Source organism: Haliaeetus albicilla, chromosome 2, assembly GCF_947461875.1.
Source record: "Haliaeetus albicilla chromosome 2, bHalAlb1.1, whole genome shotgun sequence".
Classification (NCBI taxonomy): domain Eukaryota; kingdom Metazoa; phylum Chordata; class Aves; order Accipitriformes; family Accipitridae; genus Haliaeetus; species Haliaeetus albicilla.
Window position 1 is genome coordinate 75,366,249 of NC_091484.1, and position 18,119 is coordinate 75,384,367.

At 41.3% G+C, this 18,119-nt stretch overlaps 1 protein-coding gene across 1 annotated transcript in view; it reads right to left on the reverse strand.

Annotated features, from left to right (window-relative positions):
• The window catches only part of DLEC1 (DLEC1 cilia and flagella associated protein), a 39,965-nt gene that overhangs the window by 1,537 nt on the left and 20,309 nt on the right, over positions 1–18,119 (reverse strand). Inside the window, exons 21-37 of the mRNA XM_069799888.1 lie at positions 17,747–17,900; positions 16,147–16,257; positions 14,617–14,747; positions 13,400–13,585; positions 12,852–12,919; positions 11,519–11,670; positions 10,875–10,978; positions 9,860–9,930; positions 8,779–8,996; positions 7,695–7,829; positions 5,664–5,786; positions 4,783–4,877; positions 4,607–4,691; positions 3,863–4,060; positions 2,826–2,987; positions 1,660–1,813; positions 952–1,072 (exon numbers count right to left, since the gene is read on the reverse strand). Of these exons, the coding sequence (XP_069655989.1) occupies positions 952–1,072; positions 1,660–1,813; positions 2,826–2,987; positions 3,863–4,060; positions 4,607–4,691; positions 4,783–4,877; positions 5,664–5,786; positions 7,695–7,829; positions 8,779–8,996; positions 9,860–9,930; positions 10,875–10,978; positions 11,519–11,670; positions 12,852–12,919; positions 13,400–13,585; positions 14,617–14,747; positions 16,147–16,257; positions 17,747–17,900 (2,268 nt within the window). The remainder of the gene's footprint in view (positions 1–951; positions 1,073–1,659; positions 1,814–2,825; positions 2,988–3,862; positions 4,061–4,606; positions 4,692–4,782; positions 4,878–5,663; positions 5,787–7,694; positions 7,830–8,778; positions 8,997–9,859; positions 9,931–10,874; positions 10,979–11,518; positions 11,671–12,851; positions 12,920–13,399; positions 13,586–14,616; positions 14,748–16,146; positions 16,258–17,746; positions 17,901–18,119) is intronic.

Below are 18,119 nucleotides of genomic sequence, written 5' to 3' on the forward strand. Positions count from 1 at the left end.
AGGCTTTAGGTCACTACCTCAGCCATTCACAACTAATTCCTAGCCTTGACAAAATGACAAGATGTCCATAAACATAATTAGAACGATATTAGATGTTTATAGGACAAAGAAAGTAATTTTCATCTGCTCTCTTACGTTCTTTGCTGTCATTTGCTTGCAGCTCACATTATCTTCGTTGTGTAGAAAACCTTTGGATTAGAGGCAACGAAAATACATGGATTTTTTTTTTTCTTTCTTGTCAAACATCAACATGACTCTAGCACTAAACATTGCACCAGACTAAGCAAGGGTAAAACAAATTGTATCACTGTATGAGAACAACATTTTGCTCTATTTGCTTCATGGGGAGTTAACTCTGAATGCCTGTAGGGAGGTAAAGGACTTGCAAAAGTTTCTTCTAGAGAGAAGCCACAAACTATAATGAAGGTCCCCGAGACTGACTGCAAAAGACACTGCACTTTCCTGCATGACAAACATGCTTTACTAGAATTCTGAACTACTCCAGACACATTTCTCCCTATGTCCTAATAAAGTGCTGTGGATGCATAAAGGACTCAACTGTTCTATCAGCCTCTGCACTGAATTACAGGCCTGAGATTTGCCCTCTGTTGAAGACATTGCCCTAAAAAAAGGAATTTTATCCAGTGGTACGTAGTCTGTGTGTCATGCCAACTGTTGAAACAGCATGATTTTGAGTGGGTAAATCTCAGGTCTGAAATTCTGGGTGCCAAATCCAAAAGAAATCCCATATACAGGAGCAGTGTAGGGAATACTGTTAATATGGAAAAAGTACCAGCTGGAAGCCCAGGATTAGCAAGTGTTAGAAGCAAAAAGAGCAGCCTGATAACACAAGAACAGAGCAGAACTGCTCTTTGCTTTCAGTGACTACTCGCAATAGAAGTCTGGGCTTGACGGGGAATAACAGCAAGATTTCAGTCCTGTTAACCGTACCTTGCAGTAAAGCTGATCTGCAGAATCTCTTTGGTAGGTGGGTCCCCTTCACGTGCCTCCAAAATGCCATTAGTAGGGGAGACAGAAAAGACTTCCACGTCGTTATGCCTTTCCTGTTCATCTGCAATGAAAGGGGCAAATATCAAACAAAGCAATACAAGACCCTTTGTACAAGTTTGCACAGCACGTAGCACTCAAAACAATGCGCCAACTAGTAAATCATGTCTTGCACTATCATCAGAGGCTCTCTGTGCATGTGGCCAGTTTCTGTTGTCATCCTCTAATCAAGGGGAGTGATCAGTGGCCTCCACGTCAAAATAAGGCCCTGATGATCTTTCTTTCGAAGCCCACCTGTTGTTAACACTGTTAGGCACAAGCTCAAACTGAAGTCATGAGGAGCTACTGCTTCTTGTTGCCTCTTAGGACAGCGTTATAAATGAGCAAAGCATGTCCAGTACTTGTGAGGGTTGTGATTCAGTCTTTTGGTTCCATCTGGACTAACTGCTGAAATCAGTAGAGATACACTGATGTCAAAAAAAAAAAAAAAAAAAGCCCACATAAGTGAGAACAGAAGCAGACCTGATACACTTGCAGCCAACGTCATCATACATTGGCTATATATTGAGCGAGTGCATCCAGTCTTACTAAATAAAAACACTGAAGAGCAAAACTATGTTACAAGGAAATCCAATTGCAAAACCAGAATACCCAGCAAAGCAGCCCAGTAACTTCTACAGCCACTCCTGTTACACAAGAAGACATGTTCAGTCTTGGTCTGTGCAACAAAGCAGGTCTTGAAATCAACCGTGTCACAAGAGAGCTCCAGAACTGGAACAGTGAGGTATGCAGTTACTGGGACCAGCTGCAAAACAGAGGAAAGGGAAAGGAGAAAAAAAAACCAAAACAAAACCACTTACTTTTATAGAGCTTTAATAATACCTGCTACAGCTGGATCATTCTTAACCCCAAGCACTGAATCAAGACTAGTTGTTCTGTGTTCTTTTGTCAGAGTCAATTCCCCATTCTGCAGCTTTGAGTGAATTAAGTTGTTGCTTGTTTTACTGTTTTGGGATAGGTTTTCAAACCAGACACTGTGGTCTTAATGAAGTAACACAGAGTGAACATTCTGATTTGTTATGAGGGTTTTCTGAGAGATGCAGACATTACAGCATCTTGTCATCCCTTAGGACTGTATATGGCCCACTGTGAGTCATTCAATTTGTGCAAATTGCCCAAGATTATTATTAAATCGACTGTATCTTAGATATGGTGCTTGGATCTTACGCAGATCAGTCCTCCGAAATACCTGGTATGAAATAAAAAAAAATGCCTGCAGTGCACTAGAACTGCTGAAGACTTGGGGGAGTTTGTAGCTTTCCATCTGGAAGGGATCGGTCTTTAAATGTGTGTGGGCTGTGACCACACCACATGAATTAGACAGACTCGGGAGACGTTCAAGAAGCACTTGGGTACTGCAGGAGGCAATGCTTGGTGACTCAGTCGCTGGCACATTTGCCGAGAGAGTCCTGACCCCGTGTCTCAGAAGGACGTTGAGAGTCACACTGACATCGGGTGTGCTGCCCTTTGATTGAGCCGTATCATCAGCCCGTCATGCTATGCAGAGAGCTGGGGTACGAGCACCAGGGTGCTCCGTCCAAATCGCTCTGTCCCTCCAAAAGTCACCTGCAGTCTCAATAGAGAGCTGTCTCCTTTGGCAAACCCGTGGCCATTCACTTTAACTGGATGACACCATTTACTCTAGAGGTGGGTGTATTTCAAAGCCCAGTAAATCCTAAGGCACATTGATTCTGAGTCAGAGATGCTGCTAAAACACAGCCCTTTCTCAGGGCCCAGAGATCTCATTCTGATCTTACCTGGGTAGTGTGGTTACTATGTTCAATGACCAGATTTTGATTAAACTTCAGCTTTCTCTCTCCATTCTCAAACTGGAGCACTTGGAATCCAGGAAGCAGCTGGGCATCTGGCAAATGTTGATACGTAAGTAACTCCAGAGTTGTGTGGAATGACACTTTCACCTGTGGGAAGAGGAATTCAGATGACCATCACATAAGAAGACACTGTTGTGCAGGAAATCCAAAGTAAACATTGCTGAAAGGCCCAGGCACACATTTTCCCACTGGAACCAAAAGGTGTCATGCCAGCAACCAAATTCCCACTGGAACAAAGCATTATCATTAAAGAAAAAACATGGCTATTTCCTATGAATCCAGTACATGGAGATGGAGTGTAAAGGTGAACAGCTAATCTCCGAACCACAGGGAACAAACAGTCTCTAGCAAGACAAAGGTTCTAAATTCCTGAGGTTACAAACACCATACTCCCAAAGCTGTCTTAAACATATAAGTCTTCTTTCTTCCTGCACACGCAGAATTAAGACCTATGTGTCTGTGTCAAAATGAACACTGAAAAATGAGAAGCACACTTCAAAAATGCAACTGTTGCTCATTCTTTGCACCCTAGCTAATTCTTGACTCCAGGACTTTGTTTCCTTTAATGTCATTGTGTACACCCAAAACGAACACAATTTTTCTCTGTTTGCACTGCCGGCATCTAATTTAAAGAAATGAGGGCCTGCAATGTTTGGAAATCTTTTAATTTGTCCAGCATATATATGGCTATTGATTTAGGTGAGCTCCAAAAACCACAGGAGCTTGCAACAGGTCAGAGTTGATGAGAAAAGCACATCAGGACCACTGCAGAAAAATACTTTGTACCCGCAATAGAGCAGGCAAAGCTGCAATAATTGGCATTTGCTAATATACCACTATTTCCCCTGAAATCGGGAGATTTCTACACTGGTTGTATTTTTCTTGTGGTTCATCTGGGCCATGCTAACACACCAATTACTGAACTATCTATTCTGGCACAGGATTATTGTTTTTGAGCCTACCAGCATGTTTTGCTGTGGATAAAGTACAAGTTGTGGATGCTGTTCTTTTTCCTCCTTCTTGCTGTGGGTTGTTTTGGTGCTTTTGGGATCTGTGCTGGATAGGCTGAAGGGCGTAGACAGAAGGAGCCTGAAGTACAGAGGAACCTTAGTGCAATTGATGAGTTTCAAACTCTGAGTCATTACCGAATCTGTCAAAACCTGGTGGAGAAATGATGCAAAACTGGTTAGTTGTAACTCCCTTGAGAGGTTTGTGCTAGTCTGTCTGGTCATTCAGCACCACTAGGGATCTGAAGGACTTTACCCCAAAGCAACCCAGTATTTTCTACTCGTGTTTTTCAAAATTTCTTGAGTAAAAAAACAAAATACAAATAATGTAATAAAAAGTCTTTGAATGTCATGGGTCACAGAAACTGACCAGGCCACTAAGTAAGTAAGTGACTCATTCTGCTATCAGACCTTTATGTCCTGAAAATAAGTACTTACTTTTCTATTTACAAACTCCTCTACAAAGAAAAAAGATGTATAAAATAGCCATTGTCTGAGCTCAGCTTTGCTTATTCCTAGCTGATAAATACTAGTAGCCCTTTTGTTTTACCTGTCTTGTTATGTGCAATATAGAAAATTGCAACATGAGGCTACTGGGGATAAAGATGCATTTTAAAAACCATGTGCACACAGCTTTGAATTCTTACAGTAGCACAGCAGTACAAACCAGCTGAACACATCGGTGTGTGAAATACTTACTCCTAACAGAGGCTGCTCTGGTACGAGATCACTTGCCATTGAATAAAACACCATTCCTCCGTCATGATCCATGTCTACTTTTAACCTGAGTGTAAAGAATCGGAGCTGGTCAGAGCCCTGCCCTCCAGGCTGATTCATTCTGCGAGCGTACCAGCTGTCAGTGAGATGGTACTTACAGAGCATGACATATGAAAGCTTGCATGTCTACTCGTAACGGTGGAGCTTCATAGCCATGTCTGCGATGCACTTTGTTAGGCACTGTCTTTGCAAGCTGACAACAAAATGAGAACAAAAACAATGTGTAAAATGATAGCACTGAAACCTGAAACCCTACTTTTAGCCCAAGAGGCTGTTAGCCAAAATAGGATTCTGCTTGACAGTGTATTGCCTGTTTGTAAGACATGGTGGTAACATGCAAGGAACAGCAAAAAGCTAAGCAGTAGTTGAACTCTGAATGGCTGTGGTTAATACAGGCGCAGATGTTTCTTCCTCCAGGAATCAGGAGCATTAGGGACGTTTTTATTAAATATTCTATTATCATTCATTCATTATACTTGCACCTTTGCAATGATTCATGTCAGAGAACTGCAGAGCAATTCATAAAACACTATTCAAGCCTCACATTAGCCTGTGAGCTGCACTTGCAGTTGTTGAAGAGGAAGTTTCCCAGAGGAGAGATATGCTGTCCAAATTCACACAGGAAGGTGGATGCAGAGCCAGGAACAGAACTCAGCAGTCCTGAGTCTCAGTCCCATTGTTAACTATTGTTATCAATAAAACCTGATGTTGTGATAGCGTTTCAAACCCTGGGCTTTTGTCTGGGGTCTACTGCACCAGACAATGTAAGAAGATGGTGACATTCCCACCCCAAAATGCTTCCAAGCTAAAAGGCAAATACAACAAATGAACCACCCTAGTTAAGGAAGGATGTACAGGGTAGCAGGAACAGGACTGTTTATACAGACTGGCCAGGTACACAGCGGATTTTACATAAATTACAGGAAGGGAAACGATTATTTTCTAGCCATCTTTAGCCTTGCTGTGGGAGTCAGTTCACCTTGTCGTCTAGGCTCATGAAACCCAGCACAAACCCTTCACACTGCACTTCAGTCACGGTCTCTGGGAGGACGTGTGGGGTGAAGGAGATGCAAACGGACATGCTGCCACCTCCTGGAACCACCTGCAGTCGAGAGAACAGTTCAGTAGTGCAGAGAGCTGCCTGGGATTGCACAAGCATCCTCAGCACTCAGCTGCTAAAACTGAGTTGCACAAGCAGGATGAGATCTCCTGGGGATGGGCTACGCTCAGGCTTGCCCTAAAATGACAACATGTAACAACAAAACTGACAATTATTTCAGCTGCAAATACCAGTGTAGCCGCTTTTTAGCGTCAACAGAGTTTAACCACAGTGACAGACCAACTCTGTAAGTACATAAATATATATATATACATACCCGTTTGCTTGTTTTTAAAAATACCCAGTTCTGCTCACTTACTCCATAGCTAACTAACTCAGATGATTCTCCCACAACTGACAGCACTCACAGATGAAAGAAATATTTTTTGAAGAGTTACAAGCATGAATTAAGAGTATTTTACAGCTCACTATACTCTTGGCTATTTTTTTATTTTATATGACAGCAGGGAATATAATCAAATGCACTATCCAGCTACAGTGGATTTACAGGTTGAATAGATTCTGCTTTCTTCAGGTGCATTATGCATGTTACAGTTAAGTCCTGCTATTGCTGCAGAAATATATGCGGGTTATGATTAAATCCTGCTATTGCTGCAGAAAAACCTCTGCCACCTCCCTGCAGAACCAATTCATGTCTAGCAGAGTTCATAAGCTCAGGGGCCACGTGCCATGTACTGCTCTCAGGCTAGTGCTGTGCAGACACAAACTCTCCCATCTCATGTGATCACAGGACAAGATGTTTCGTCTTGCTGGACCTACATTCAGTAGAAGCAAAACTAGCTCGGCTCTCCCTGCACTGTGTTCCCCTGCTCAGGGTGGTGAGGAGCGTAAGAAAGCTCTGCCTAAGGTCTAGCGGGGCCAGAGCAGAGCTAGTAAGCACTGTTGCATCCTATAACACTGCAGGGTCTGTGCATTGTGGTCATAGAGATCTTAGCTGTTCAGACATGGACTTAAGCCAGGTCTGGCCAGCTGTGCTGCACAACACCTGAGCTAACAGACCTTCCCAGAGCAATAGCAGAAACATGGAGAACATTTCTGTACAGGACTACTTAAATGACTGCATAGGCATCAACTCCATTCCACATGGGCCAAGCTCGCTGCTGGCTACACCCGACAGAGGCTGCCTCCACAGTGAGGCACTTGTTTATCTGAACTATCACAGCCTCAATCATACCAGAGCTGACTGTAGGCTTCGCTTCTTTGAGATGCCATTTCTGTAATTACTTCTTTTATGTAATCTTTAGCTCATTCTAACTTGTAACTGAAGCCCTTTGGCAAAAAAACTTGCTAATATTTAAGAATCAAAATTGACACACTGATGTTTTGGGCAACCCCGTCACTCACAGTTAGATCTTTCCAGTGCTGTCTTTGCTTTGTCTTATTCCTAAGGAATTGTGACACTGTGGCCCCTATTTGCACCAGTTACTTTTGAAGTACTGTGGGTTACAACAGTTTATCCAAAAGAGTTGTGTACAGAGCACCCCTTTCCCAGCAGCCTGCTTTCCAACTCTGCCACGTCTACTTAGCAAATCTGCCCTGGTTAAATACCATGCTTCCAAAGTTTCAGGCTGGATGTCTCCCACCTAATGCCACACCAACGCAACCCAAGTGAGAAGACCAGAGATACCACTCTGGAGAGCCTAGTACAACTGAACACTTAATTCCAGTCACCAGTTAACTGCTGAAATGTAGGTAAGGCACTTTCTTTTTTCTGTTGACTTTGCAAACTCTTCTCATGGTCATCTTCAAGATCGCAAAGCCTCCCAGCCTACTGTTTCATTGCTTAGTAGGCTCTACCCCAAACCAAAGCTACCTCCTCCTGCTTCTCTGTCTCCTCTGCCCTGCAGAAAATAGGCTAAATCTAAGCACAAAGAAAATGTAAAAGCTTACTATCTGTCTGGGGGTAATGAAGTAGGGGTTGTCTGCAGGAACCCCTTCATGAGGTCGTATAAGTACAGAGACGATTTTCTGTATTGTAGGTTCTTGAGTGATGATTTCCTTCTCTTTGTTGTCAGAGTCTGAAGACTGCAGAGACACAAGGGTGGGGAATGGTTAAAACTGTTACGCTGCAAAGGAGGAATGCAAGTGAAGTGTACAGGGAACTGCTGCACTGGTCAGTAAGTAAGGCCAACTCCAGTTTCTTTTTTTCTGGCACAAAAGCTGGACATGTGGATGCGTCCTGTGCATTAATTTTTTTCACACATAGGTTTGCTCTCCTGAAACTGCTCCTGAACTCCTTGGAAAATGTGCACTCATGGGTCCTGTTCTACCAAGAGAAGCACTCACCTGTGACATCTCTGACCCATTATACAAACCAGCACTCCAGGGCAATAATGTTCCCTTGTTGCACAAGAAAGGTTAGAGGTATATTCAAAACGACTATGCCTTCTGTGCTGAAGCAGAGAAAATGTGATTTTAACACCTTTTCTGTAAAGCTTTTGCCAGAAAAATTTACATATCCTGCATGATACCTTCTCCTTGTCACTCCCAGCTCTTCAAGACAGTAAATTGCCATACTATAATCAAACTTCACGTGTAATAGATGTTACCATATTCTAACAGAGTAATAGAACCAATCTAACTTTAGCACTGGGATAAATACCTCCATATCATTAGCTGCAATTTGAACTTCGCAGGTTAGGTTCTTCTCCCTGACTATGGCACACATTGACACCATACAGGACCCATGAGAAAAGCAGACCTAAATTAAGGAGTTTTAGATATCATAACACTTTCATGTAAAAATGGCATTAGTTTTTCAATGACTATATTAAAAAGTATCTCATCAGCTTCTCTAACAATTTTAAGAAAAGGAGAAGCTGAAGAGCTATTTGCCGTGAGAGGAGCTGACATTTCTTTTAACAATCTAGCTCTTAGTTACAAGTTATATCGTGTGTTATTGTTTTGAGTCTTTCATGCCAAGAAACCCATCATGTATCTCAGCAGCAGTATAAAAAACAGACTAACAGCTGACCTCATCTGTGGTTTGCGAAGCTGGATAAATGCTTCCGCAGGGAATGGCAGTTTGATCCAACTTTAACACGATCTCTGACTCTGAGGTGCTACCAATTGATGCAGTCTCATTTTCATCCATGTCCTCAGGAGGAAAAGGGTCTCCAAAGAACATCAACAGGTCCACCAGCTTTTTATCATCTTGCTCTTGGTTGTAAATTTCCCAGTCCAGGCGGATGTCTGAATTGAAAAGGAGAAAGGACAATTATTTCTGGTCATTGAGAAGACTCATAGCTTAGTTGGTACTGGAGAACCAGAATACCAAGTAACAAATTTGTGTTTAGCAACTGGATTTGTATTAAAGCATATCTTAAGCCTTCCATGCTTGTTGTAAGACTGTGTGTGCTATGCTCTTATTACAGCTTGTCCACTCTCTAGGTCCTAAATTATACTTTTCATAACATTAAAGTAAATTATGAGTATTTTGTTTGTTAAGCAAATGTGTTGGGTGGCATTCTGGGAAAAAAAAGAAAAAAAAAAAGGTGATTGACCTTTGCTCTGAAGAGCTTAAAATCTCACTTGAGATAAAAAGACTAAACACAGAAGAGCCAGATGATGCCACTAAGAAGCAGGTAGCACATCTGATTGACCAGGGTTAGTGCTGTGAGAGATTTAAGAAAACAGGATGGAAAACCCTGAATTCCCATCATTTCAATGAGCATAAACCCAGACACATTAGGATAGGATGTGCAGTTTCATAGTAACAACACATTGAGTCAATTACATATATTCTACTACACTCTGGCTGGAGCTTACCCGCTTTACTGTTCCAGAAAGCAAACTAATATTCATGGCAGTAATGCCATAATGATAAATACTACTACGCATATAAAGACCTGACAACACGTATTATTGTTCTGTACTAGCTAAGTTAGAAAACAGCTTAGACACTCTCTTACATACTACCATTATTTTTACAAAAACCATCTTGACTAGGAAACAAGTAGGCCTGTTAATTAACATGTTAATGGGTTCTTCTATTTTTATTATCATAAGGAGCGCAACGCAAGTGTCTATGTTTGCTGTACAAAAGTCATTCTTACCAAAGGGAGTAGGATTGTTGAGCTGGACCCTCCGCAAGACAGGAGGCCCTCCAGAGACATGAGTGCCAAACCTGAGGGGAGGAACCTTGTTGTCAGTACATGCAGAAAATAAAAGTGAATGTCTGAAATCATTAAAGATTTGTTTAACAGTGGAAACATATCTGGCTACACTGGCAATCTGTTAAGAGTGGCTATCAGGTAAAGCATGGCCTATACCGTGAAGTACAATATTGCTTTATTTAATCAGTCTCTTTTTTCCAGTTTTCTTAGTTGTCTCAGACGTTTCAGGGTAAACATGTGAAGTCAGCTTTTGCGAAACACTCTGGCAGCAGCAGCAAATGGCTACACAGCAGTGGACCGACCTGTGTCAGACACAGATTTCGAGGTGCATAATTTTTTTTTTATGGTGGATAGCTAAATCCATTTTCTATGACCCATTACAGGGCTGACACTGCAAATGCTCTTGGCTGCAGTATGATGCACAATGCTAATTGTTCTCAAGTCAGAAAGAAGCAGTCATACTGCATGGCAGCTGGCTGAGCGTGTAGTGCTGTGGTCCCTGTAAACCAGCCCTTACACCTCACCCAGATGTGCAGGTGCACCTTGCTGTATGAGAGGGCTTAAACCTTCCCCTGCCCCTATTTACCTTGGGGCTGCATTTCTCCTGGTCCAGGTAAAAGGACAGGGAGAAATGGACTGTGGATGATGATGACAACTGCCACTGTGTACCAGTTTCCAACTCCACAGAATCAGGTGAGGCTGGACTGGGTGAACTTCTATGACTGTAAACCCAGAACAGTGATTGCTGGTAAACCTGAGAAGGCTTGTATGCAGATTCTCTTCTAATTATGCTGGCAAAGACAAACGTATTGGTGTTATAGAAGCAGATATTGTACTTCGACAGTCACTTTGCTGATCTTTTCATATCACAAAAAGATGGAAACAGGTGTGTGTGTTGGCTATAGTCCAAAGGTATTTAATTCCCTGACTTCTCTGACAGTATTTCGCGCTATACCTTATTATGGGTTGCTCTGTTTGTGGTCCTGTCATCTGTAGGAAGATTGGACAGCCTTTCACAGTCATTTGCATAGGAATTAATTTAGGTTGTAAGTCTCCCACCTATTAAAAATGAATTTTTGCTATTAGAAGCAAGATAAAACTTTAGTTCTCTCCGTTACAAAAGCATGTTTTGAAAACTGATTTGCTTTTCAAATATTTTTGACTGGTTTCTTTTGACGGCATCTAATTCGTATGCTAACGAAAGCTCTTCTCAGCAGGAGAATGCAATACCTCATACATTCATCAGCTTTCCTGTGGCTTTTCCATACAGCAAACTATATTGTATTGGTAGAGCAGAGTAGTGCACTGGCCAGCTACCAAACAGATTTTATAAATCAAAACTGCTCCAGTCATTTTAAAGGCACATGAAAACCTCCCAAGGGATAAACATGTTACCACAAAACTAAACCACGCACTGCAAGAGCAAACGATTGTTCCTTCCATGTTGTTGGAGGCAGCGGTATAGCAATATCTACCCTGAATTTTTACAGAAGTCCTAACAAACTGAAAAAGTATTTTTAACAGAAAGGAATCTGGGAAATATAATTGGTGTAAAATCTGCTATAGCAATACTTCACTTAAAACCAAAGCCCCACCTACCTTACAGGAAAGATCATCCTGATACTCTCCCCACATGTTGTTGTAAGCTGTTATTTCTATGATTAGCTGCTGGAAGGCTTTCAGAGTTCCTGTGGAAGGTTGTATATGGAAAGCTACTCCCTTCCCATGAGACAACACTGCTGCTGCAAACTCTGAAGGAGCACAGCAAAGAAGCGTTTGATGAATTTTGAGGAAATGGAACAAAGTTAGTCTTTCAAAGAACATATAGGACCATATTTTTAGCTGGTGTTAATCAGCCTAACCTCACTGGCTTCAGAAAACCTGGGAGCATTTACACAACCCACGTTTATACCACTTTACCCAAGTTCTCTTCTGCAGTGGGTCTTAATTTGTTTTTTTGAGAGTTAGTTCTTGCAGAGATTATTTCATAGGAGGACTCCCTTCCAACAACCTGATCCAGGGCTCTTTGGGATATGCAATGCACTAATTGGTTACATGAAAACACACCCTCAATTTGAGAAAAATAAGCTGGAATTTGTGCTAACTGGTTATCTTTCTATTAGCAGCAGCCTGTTTACCTCTGTGTATTCTTCAACACAAAGAATGAATTACAAAGAGCAAAGCTTTTCCACATTCTGAGCCACCTAGCCTTCTAAATCAATATGCTTGCATGGAATCTGTCAGAACAGCATTTTTCCAGTCTTAAGTACTAATTCAACAGCTGAAAAGCTCTGTCTTTCTAACAGATACCAAACACTATGGCAAGGTACCAATATGTCCAAGTTTTATTTTAGATACAGAAGACACATCCACACTTTATTTGCCCCCTCCCTGGGTCTCATGTGGCTCCAACTATTATTCTTCAGTACAATGCAACAGAAATGATAGATGGACTGTGCTGTAGCTTTCCACAGTGGGAAGGGTATATAAAAAGGTTTGAGGGGAAAAAAGCCTGCTGCAATGGTATTGGAAGACTGCATAGGAGGGAAATAGCCAAATGTTATGCATGTCATCCATACTGTGGGCTGGGAGTGATCCTGGGAGTGAACTATCACCAGAATCACCCACCTTTGTTTCAGACTGTAGTTTTCAAGAAAAAGGAGAGAAAGAAAGGGAGGGGGAGAGAGAAAGCATGGGGTGGCAGGGAGAGAAAAAAGAAGGGGAGGGAAGGGAGAGACTGACCTAATGCTTATGCAATGTGGGCTTTCAAACTCAAGAAAGAACTGAGGAACTAAATCATTTAACTGTGTAGACTTCGCCAGATACTACAAGAATGAAATGAGGTGCCTGACTAGCACATTTAATGCTGAATATGGTAGTCAGTTGGCTTTTGCCTTCTCTCCACTGAGGGGATTAACAACTATTCTCATACCTGACTGTGCTCTTCTGGCTGCATGTTTTGTGACACGCCCTCTTCTTTTCACCAGGTAGCTTGAGGAGCTTGAAAAAATTTAAAAAATCACAAAGACAATTCTGTGAAATGATAAAGACTCTGCTAAAGTAACAGCTCTACCTTACTCCAAAATCAGCGGCCATTATAACCTAAAGAACTGCCTACAAAGCATTTTTTGAAAGTAACATCCTTAAGAGTGAATCAGCTTGAGAGTTGTAAGATTCTGTGTACAGTCTAACACAACAGAGCCTTGGCCGGTGTAAACCAGCTTAAGCCCATTGGCAACAAGAGTGTTTTGCCATTTACACCAGCTAAATCTTCTGTCCTTGCATTGCAATCTAGCTGTTTCTGCAGGAAACTTCACCAGCAGGTTTCATTACCACAGAGTAAGAGAGCTTAAGAAAACCCCACCAGAGCACTGCAGAAAGTGTATCTCATGACAGAGGTAATAGCACTCTGTCCCGATTTCAGATTTAATCCAGACCTAAATTAATATTTGAGTCATTATGCAGAAAAGCAAGACTTACAGGCAGATTCCTTGTTCTGGAGTAAGTGAATAGCCAGTAAAATACTCAGCTTCTAGTTTGAATGGAGCACTGATTCCAGTGTGATTGGTAAGAATTAGCTGACGCTTTATTATGTCTTTGAATGCAACTTCAGATCCAAAGTCCAAAAGAAGATCACACGGGCTTTGTAACATTTGTCTTTCGTCACTGTCAGAAAAAATTACATTAGTGTTAAAACATCAGTCTTGTTTTGTTACGCCACAGATAATTTCAGTAGATTTAATAATGTGCAATATACAATGTGATTGTGGTGACCAGTGCAAAAGGACCATGCAGCCTATGATTTTTGTCATCAGCATTTACTGCTTTTCATTTTTTCACTTCTATCCATATAAGGATTTATTTTGGGTAAAACTTTTATCATGTATAACATGGTGACCTACCAAATTAAAACCATTTTTATTTATATAAAAATATATAAAGATGAGCATATTCCAAAAGACAGTAATGATGCTACATATCAGAAAAATAAAATAAAAATCAGTCAAATATACCAAGTCAAAGAGAAGTATATTCATCTTTCTTTAATATCATGTTTCACAGTGCAACAACAAAACTTAATGGTCCAAAATACAGGATCTTGGGTATGATTCTGTAATTCTAAATTCACACCTAAGAGTTGAATTTGCAAATTTGGGGCATTCCAGAAAATAGTTGTTACTCACAGACACGTGAAGGACTGCAGAGGTCCCACACTTTGGTGACCAGGAAGAAAGGTAATTTTTCATGCTCTCTATACACAAAAGCATCAAGGCAACTGGCAGGTTGCAAGTGCCAGTAGCACAACGGAGAACAGACACAACACATGAACATGAGTTTCACTAATGTGCAGTTGTGCAGTTAACTTCACACCAATTTATTATTCATTAATTAATGAATTCACAGTTGTTAATTTACTTAGTTGCAGCTAAACAATGGTGGGAGTGGAGTAGTGCTCTTCTCCAGTCTTCTCCTGGGCTTATGAAGATGCTGAATTTGGCTAGGGTGTAAACCCAGTACCTTTTCTTCACACAGGCACCTTCAGTGAATTGTCCCAGCACATTTTATTATCCTTGCTGCCTACAGCAGGAAGAGGAATGAAGTTTACAGAGATACGTGGTTTTTTTCCCCTCTCTACTGTACTTTTGCTTTGGAAAGAAGTGATTTTTGTTCAGTTCAGGGGTAAACCCTTGATTTACCTAGCAACTCCACTGTCACAAGGTACTGAGTAGGTGACATGCAGTCCTTTCACTTCTCCAGAAATGCTCAGAAAGAGGGGTTCAATCATGTCTTCTATGCTACAGGAAAGGGCAAGGTCTTTCAGCTCGCCCTGAAAGGCAAAGAGTCAAATTTCCTTGTGAATGATGCAAATATCACAGAGGAAAGGCAGCCTTATTAGGAAATTTATTTAGAAAACGTGTATAAACTTCACTGGACTAAAACCAGAACTACAATAGAATCGTGAAAAGTTTTACTGAATTGTTTTAAGTGCATTTTCTGCCAGCATCAGATTTTCTTAGAAGGCAGTACCAAGCTAAATATTTGTGGCTATTTCTTGGCTTTGTACTCACATCAGGCTATAAGCCTAAACCTGCTCTATTAGTGATTTTTGACACACTTCCTGCAAGTGTTGAAGCTCCAAGCATTAATCACTTCTAGTCATGCTTAAATAATCTTCCAAAACCAAGGTTTTATTTCTACCTGGGTTTAAAAGCAGGATTTGTAGGATGAATTATGTGGCCCAGTCACACCAGTACTCTGGCTTACTATTCTTTTTTGCCTTATCAATACATGAATCAGTGCATCATGCATAAAATAATAGACTGGGATTCAGACTTCTAAAACTAACTCCCTAAATGTGAGCCCTTGAGTTCCCCTATGAAGGTGAACTCCAAATATGAGCTCTAAAACTCCACTGATTCATTAATTGTACTTGGGCATCTAGCTCACCTTTCTTGTAGGTGGCTTGGATGGCATTCAGGTCCCCAGCCCTATGCAAAAGTGCCCTTTTGGATGCCCTACATGTCCTATTGAGCTTCCAGATGCTGTGCCACATATGCCAGACATACATGGATATCTGAGATCTGCTAGGGCATCTCTGATAGTACTGAAAACCTACTCTTAAACAAATAAATGAAACTTAGGTCTCCAGTGACTGTAATGGGAACTAATACACAATACCTACAGGAAGCTCCTTTATTTAGTTGCATTAAATCAGCTGCTTGAATGCCCCCATAAAGTCTATGGCTGAATTCCTGAAGCTTGTAAACTCTGCAGTCTACACCTTATTTTGCAGACTCTGAGTCCCATCAGCCCCTTTTAAGTTTTCAAATATCAAAATGTCATGAGCCCAGTTGCATTCAGAAAAGCAAAAGTATACTATATATGCCAGTCTGCTCCATTTAATTTAGGATAATTCAAAGTGACGATCTGTATGCTCCAAGAAAAGTGATAAGCATTAAGAGTAATTGAATAGGCATTCAAGAAAGAAAGAAAACAAGAACAATTGAGAAACAAAGAGGCAGGGTAGAAAATTGCATGCCATGTGGACTGCTTTAATTCTTGCCTTCAACCATGGTACCTCTAAAGCAAAGCAATTTCAGAGATATTGTATAGAAAAAAGAGCGTTATGTTTTGTATATAAAAATCCCTCCTTTTGCCAGATGGAGGTGAGATGAGAATGCTAGTGTTGCTGTTTTGACAAAAATTGCATCAGTTTTTAAACTTACCATGATGTTAGCTGACAGCTCTACGCAGAATTCTTTTTCCTCATTTGGGCCTAAGGTGCCACTGGCTGGGAAGACAGTGGCGGAGCAGAAAGCTGCCTGACTTCCAATGAGCTGCCAAACAGAAAGGACAGACATTCAGCTAACTCTGATTCTTTCAGATTTTCTCTTTAGATCAAAGAGGACTATAACGACCGAGTTATTCTCAGGTTTAGGACACTTTCAGGTGGCAACACATACAGTTTGTTGAGGCTTGCATTACAATTCCCCCATGGTTCGTAAGATCCTCATACCTACATTCATTCCAAATAACTTCAGGTGCCCAACTGAGGCATCTGGGCTGGGAGCAGAGTCACTGTTGTCCCTCTCACAGTCACAAGCCTTTCCAGGGTGAAGTCAACGTGTCTGATATTGGAGCAGGATCCTAGAGGTGCCCCATCTCTCTCCTCTGACTAGAGAGGTGGTCTACAGAGACAATCCTGGTGTTGGCACCTCCCCTAAGTGACTAACTGCACATGGCATGAATCCAGGGGTTCAACTCAGTTGCTCACACATGAGCATCAGATACCATGTAAAATGCTGTGGATATTCCCCCTAGGTTCCAGCTGTTCCGAAAGGTTTTCCTATAGGTCCTATATCATCCACATGCTCTGTTAGGATCCCTTGGGCACCTGAGGACATCTTGGATGGCACTGAATGCTTTTATGTATGCAACTGAGCTGAACCCTGGATGTCAGAGTAGATCTGAATGACCAAGGCGCTGACAGTAGGTTTCAGCTTACCAGCTGAGTCACCTAATTGTATGTGTAGTGGGCATCCACACTACCATTGTGGCCAACAGACATGCAGTTAGTATGTGTTGGAGAGCATTCTATAGACCAAAGTAGATGTCCATTTTAGGAGGAGCTGAATACTTCCCTGGACTCCATCGACTGTATAGATGGGGTAGGATTCAGTTGCCTAAACACAGGCACAGAGGGTAGCCAAGCCATACATGCATGGCTGGCTGCTGTGACAAGACTTACAAGAGACCACACTTCTTGAGTGGCACCTGGAGGTCAGGAATAACACTCTACAGCATCCAAAATGACACTAGACAGATACGTTCTTGTGACCACCTTCCTGCTCAGATTTCCGTTGACTGAAAATAGAGTTCAGACCATAGCTTAAATACTGACATTAAATTTAGGAGCCCTAATCTGTAAGATGAATCCCACCCAGAATGTGAAATTTAAGCAAAATTTAGACACAATTCAAAAGCACTATTGTTTCTTTGCTCTATTAAATTAAATGCAAACCCTTAACTGCCACGGTACTTTGTTTAATACTCTGGTAGCTTACATCCCATTTCCTCTCACATCTCTGCCCACCCATTCTCCCAGGGATGACCCAAAGTCAGTAAGAGCATATTGACATCAATTGGTAGTTAATATTTTCATAAAGGCTGGTCTTAAGTCGAAGTTCTTCTCATAAGCCAGTAAACAGCAATCACTACTCAAAAGATACATCAGGAAAGCTTTTAGGAGTAGTTATTATTTGTATTTTGATAGAAATTGCAATTTCAATCCCTGCTGTATGCTTCATCCATTAGAAGCGCATTTACCTTGCCCCATAAGTATTTTGCTGGCAGCAGTGTCTGGTTAAAAAGTTTGCTGGTTGCTTTGGCAGGAACTCCAGTATAAATTTCAGTGAATACTAGATGACTAGATATCAGGCACACTTGGGGGGTCTGAACTTCAACAAAAACAGGAAGATGACTGGAAATAAACACACAGATGGTCTATTGTTATCATTAATGAAATGTGCTAGACATACAACAGCATGCTGGAAAGAATGATGATTATGTTTATTTAGCAATATTAGTGATTGGATAGTTCATTGATAGGTTACACAACCCCTCTCTGAGTTCCTGCTTCATATTTTTGTTTTAGGAGATAAAACTACCTAAAGTGAAAATCATATGTGAATCTCAGGAA